Genomic DNA, 5,000 nt, shown 5'->3' on the forward strand with positions numbered 1-5,000 from the left:
CCAACCCATTCAATGCAAAACTAGGAAGCGAAGGGAATTGAGTGTGTGGCTGTGTGTGTGTGTGTGTGTGTGTGTGTGTGTGTGTGTGTGTGAAGTAAATGGTTATAAGCAAATGGAATCCTTTGAATTATATTCAATAAGTAATTTTTCTCTTTGCACATGGTTAAATTTTTGGGATTAAGATAATTTATGAAAAACCCCATAAAATACTTCTATGTAAGAGTTATTCCTAAAAGTGTTTTATTGATTAATATCCCTCCAAATAATAAGGATAACATCAGTAATGATGATAATAATAATGGTCACATAACCTATTAAAGATTGGTGGTGATATACTAATTTTGATGATTTTATCATCTGATCTATATTTACTGTTACTGTATGTATGTTGTTGAGAAATTCATACTACTGTATCAGTTGATATACAGCTTAATAGGCGTAACTTTATCGTGATTATGATTTTATAAGCTCATTAAAGGTTTTTCTATTTTTTTTATTTACATGTTAAACGATCCGACATTATCACTTCTATAACTTCTGATATTCTTTAACTTACTTAATACCGACCACGTAATTTGATAACGTTTTAATATTTTCACGGACTGAAAGTACAAATTAATCTCTCAGAATTGTATTTTATTCTTTCGTATCGAAAGAGAGGACTTTTCAAACTATTTTACATCTCCTTCGTCGTAGTCGTCTAAAATGTTGAAGGATGGAGAAACAATAAGTATAGCCTGAGAAATCTCAATAAGAACATGATATTCTATGCTAATTTTAAAGCATTGTCTAGATCCTGGAACTCAATAAAACCATTTCGAAACCACTTGGTATTCTGTTTTCTCTCATGCATTAGAAAAAGAAATATTGTCCAAGAGGCTAATGTGTAACTGCGGTCACCTTAAAGATCAAGGCAGCATACAACACTTTCCCTCTTTTTGTCTTGTTGCAGAATATCAGTCGAACTTCGTTGTTTATTGGTTTAGGAATTTTGCTGTATTTTTTTTTTATTCCAAGCTTTTTAAAAAAAAGAATCACATATTAAGTAATGTCTAATACATATCTTCTTTCCGAGATATACAGTATACTAAATAAGATTCCCCCCCCCCCTCTCTCTCTCTCTCTCTCTCTCTCTCTCTCTCTCTCTCTCTCTCTCTATCAGTATTTACATGCAAGTAATTACTTATTTTATGCGGATTGAAAGCTAACAATAACTATTTTCTCTGCTGTTTCAGACGTGGACGTCAAGGAGAGCATCTTTACGCTCCTACAACGTTCGTGTGAGCGACTTGCCTACCACCATCCACCAGCCGAGTGCCACCATCATGTCATTTTCGCAGCCTTCAGACCTGTCGCTGGTGCACGTGGCAGCACGCGTCGTGCCTGCCAAACCTACAAGACCAGCAACGTCTTACGAAGAATCTACGGTTCTACCTCGACACTCATCGCAACCTGAACCTCAAAATTCTCCCAAGATGGCAGCCTCTTGCCCTGATCTTCGTCAGAGTGAAGAGCCTTCTTCTGAAGAGCCAAGAACAGCCTCTGTTCTCCCTTTTGATCTTTCTAGATCTTACAGACAGCAAACCATGATATCTGCGACGCGACCTCTTGACCCAGCAGAATCCGAACAGCCACTAGATCTGAGAGTAGAATTTAAAAAGCGTCGCACAGTGGAGGATGAGAATATGAACATCGTGACGAGCCCAAATCAAATGTCCCCAAGTAAGACACCTGTTCTTCGGAGTTCTCTTCATCAGGAGAGGTCACCATCGCAGCCGCTCCCATCGCCCTCATCATCTTCAGCTCGTTCTGAATCCCCCTCTTCATCAGAGAGGGTCACGCGAAGACCTTCCGATTGTCCCCTTAACTTCTCTTTCCCCGATCCCTCAAGTGTTTCTCACAAGGCACCTGTGCCACTATTATACCCGAGACCTCTGGCACCAGCTTCATTCATCTATGCTCGGGTGAGTAAGGAAATGCAGTACCCCTCATTGATATCAAGACCGAGCCCAACGAATCCACAATATCCACTTTTACATTTACCTGGGAACCCATACTCATATCCATTTATGAGAGCGTGCCAAGCTCTTACCGGCCCTCCAAGATATACAGCATTGTACGAGGCTCTGAGCGACCATCGCCTATCAGAAGCTGCTACTACCACAGGTTCTATGAGCCATCATTCAAAACCTAGAGAAAGATATTGTTGTAAATTTTGCGGAAAAGTATTTCCTCGGTCAGCCAATTTGACTCGACACCTACGAACTCACACGGGGGAACAACCGTACAAGTGCAAATTCTGCGAGAGATCCTTCAGTATATCTTCTAACCTTCAACGTCATGTGCGCAATATTCATAATAAAGAAAAGCCTTACAAATGCAGTTTGTGTGATAGGGCTTTCGGCCAACAAACTAACCTTGACCGTCATTTAAAGAAACATGAAAATGACGGACCGACAATATTAGACGGGGCTCCTAGGCGGTTACTACTACCGAAACCTCAGGAGAGGTGGAGGAGTTCCCTACCTCCGCCCTTAACTCCTATTAGACCTTCCTTAGTTTCGGCTGCAGACTTTAGCCCTCTCGCTGCAGCTTTTACTGCCTCTTCATTTTCTTCATTACAATATAACCGCACAGTTTCCCCTGACACATCTGCTGCCTTGGATAAGCAGGAGGAAGAAGAGGCCGAAGAGGAAGAAGAAGACATTGACGTTGAAAACGAAGATGAAGAAGAAATTGAAGAAGATGGGGATGACACGAGGCAAGTCTCATGTGAAGTGACAATAACTCCTGCTCCTTTACCTGCTGAAAAAAAATCTCCTGCCAATAGTTCAGAAAATATTCTTGAGGTATAGTTTTTATCAATAACAGAATTGTCTCAAAACATTTAGTAAAACCAGAATTTCCTTTCTGTTAATCATGAAAATAATGCTAAGTAAAGTGAAAATGGTAGTAGATAAAAGAAGACAGTGAAGTAATCACCCCCCCCCCCAAAAAAAAAAGTAAGTGTTAGTTTATGCAAATAAAAGACATTATTATTTTCTATAATTTAAAACATAGGACTCTGGTATTGAGTGTAAATAATGTGCAGACAAAATGTAAATAAGAATAAACAAATGATGCTAAATAATGAACATACGAGAGTCCTTGAATACAAATTTCAATGCATCCGGTGTTGGATAAACATTATCATTGATCGATAGTTAACAGTGAAAATATCAATAAGTACTTGAAGGTGCTCGTTCAAGAACGCTGGACTTGTTCGACGTTTATTACTCGTGGGAAAAGTTTTGAGGTCACGTGATTGTGATCTGAGATAGCACCAACCCACGGAAAAGAACTTGCTATTTAAAATTTCACACTATTTACCAAAAATGAGGCTAGTTAAATCAGGGGAACATTTTATATATATATATATATATATATATATATATATATATATATATATATATATATATATATATTAATGAGAGAGTGCCATTGACTTTTTCATTAAGTTAAATCTATTGTTTTCAATTACGATTCTTACAATTCAATGATCCCCGTTTAACAACATTTGTGATAGTAATCGTTTTGGCTATTGAAAGTACAAGAGGCTGTATAGACAAATGACCTGTTTACCTCCTCTATGACAACTTTTCCATTGCTTTTGTTACTGTGTTGGAAAGTTTTCCTTGTATTCTTTACATTCCAGTCATTCTACATTTCGTGTGTAACCTGAGGTACACGAACTAATAATTTCTTTTAGTTATTGATAGCTTTTATGTAAGCATGGTGTTCGTCAAAATTGTGTGCGAGCACACACACACAGACAGAGAGAGAGAGAGAGAGAGAGAGAGAGAGAGAGAGAGAGAGAGAGAGAGAGAGAGAGAGAGAGAGAGAGAGTTTGGGACCTTCGCAATGGAGCGTCACGTACTAGAATATATTTTTGTCGAGTCCAGATTATTCGGAGTAGGGGTTAGGGTGGCGGGTTTGAGTGAGTGTGGTGATCAGACTCCACAAAATTACAAATCAATCTTTTCCCCCATGTATGACCCTGTCACTCCCCTCTGTCTCCTTTAGGACGTGACTCTCCTTGACTACAAATAGAACGCAACAGCTCTAAGTTCAACTACAGACTCCTTTACAAAAATAAAAATATTTATTGAAGTTCGCTTAAAAAAATTATTCACTGAATTGTTTTTCAGTTTCCACAACAAAGACTTTTCTCACACTGTTTAAATAAATCCTTCAAAGCTTTACCTTGTAATTAAATGAAGGTAAATAGTAACATGAAAGCATCTTAAGGTAATTTTCAAAGCTTCTAATGCTAGCTAGATGGCTGCAGTGTGTAATAGGGCTCAAAAACACATACGGAGTGGTGAATTCCAGCAGGGTAACAAGACCGATATGTTCAAAACTGAAGTGTTCTTAGTGATATGCTGACTCAGCAATCCTTGATTCTCCGTAAGGCTTTTGTTTACCTTTTGTATTATATTTTATATTGTGCGTCTGTCGCACTGAGCTGCAAATTGCCTTCCATGATTGTAATATCGAAACTTGTTTTTCGTTGTGTGTTTGCGAAAAGACTAACCAGTGTTCAAGTTTGTTTCCAGATTATATGATTGTTAAGATAATTGGTTCCCATTTCTGTTTTGACGTTAGAGATTATAGATATTTTGTATTGTTTAAATGTGAGGCTAAGTTATGTTTTCTTCTTCTACTTAGTTTTACCTTATTTTAAAATGACCTGATTAGTTACTGTAGTGAATTTTGTCGGTACGTGATGATATATCCAATTTAGTTTAGGGGCATTGTGATATGATTTCCATGGAGGTATCTTTTCCAAATTTTTCATCACAAAATATTTCCGTAACAAGAAGTACAAGGGAAAAATCGTGTGTGGCACGATGAACAATGGTTTTCATAATTATTCTCATCTTTTGCGACGCAAATCTCCTGTTTCTTGTTAATCTTTTTAAATATCACAACCTAGTACAAGGAATACTAATTGGATAGTG

General features: G+C 37.8%; 1 protein-coding gene across 2 annotated transcripts in view; it reads left to right on the forward strand.

Annotated features, from left to right (window-relative positions):
• LOC137632043 (histone-lysine N-methyltransferase PRDM16-like) overlaps positions 1 to 3,393 on the forward strand; it is a 285,040-nt gene extending 281,647 nt beyond the window's left edge. For both annotated transcript variants that reach the window (XM_068364017.1, XM_068364016.1), the window contains exon 4: positions 1,236 to 3,393. In XM_068364017.1, coding sequence (XP_068220118.1) covers positions 1,326 to 2,855 — 1,530 coding nt within the window. In that variant the 5' untranslated portion in view covers positions 1,236 to 1,325 and the 3' untranslated portion in view covers positions 2,856 to 3,393. The remainder of the gene's footprint in view (positions 1 to 1,235) is intronic.
• The last annotated feature ends 1,607 nt before the right edge of the window (positions 3,394 to 5,000 follow it).

This window comes from Palaemon carinicauda, chromosome 40, assembly GCF_036898095.1.
Source record: "Palaemon carinicauda isolate YSFRI2023 chromosome 40, ASM3689809v2, whole genome shotgun sequence".
NCBI classification, from domain to species: domain Eukaryota; kingdom Metazoa; phylum Arthropoda; class Malacostraca; order Decapoda; family Palaemonidae; genus Palaemon; species Palaemon carinicauda.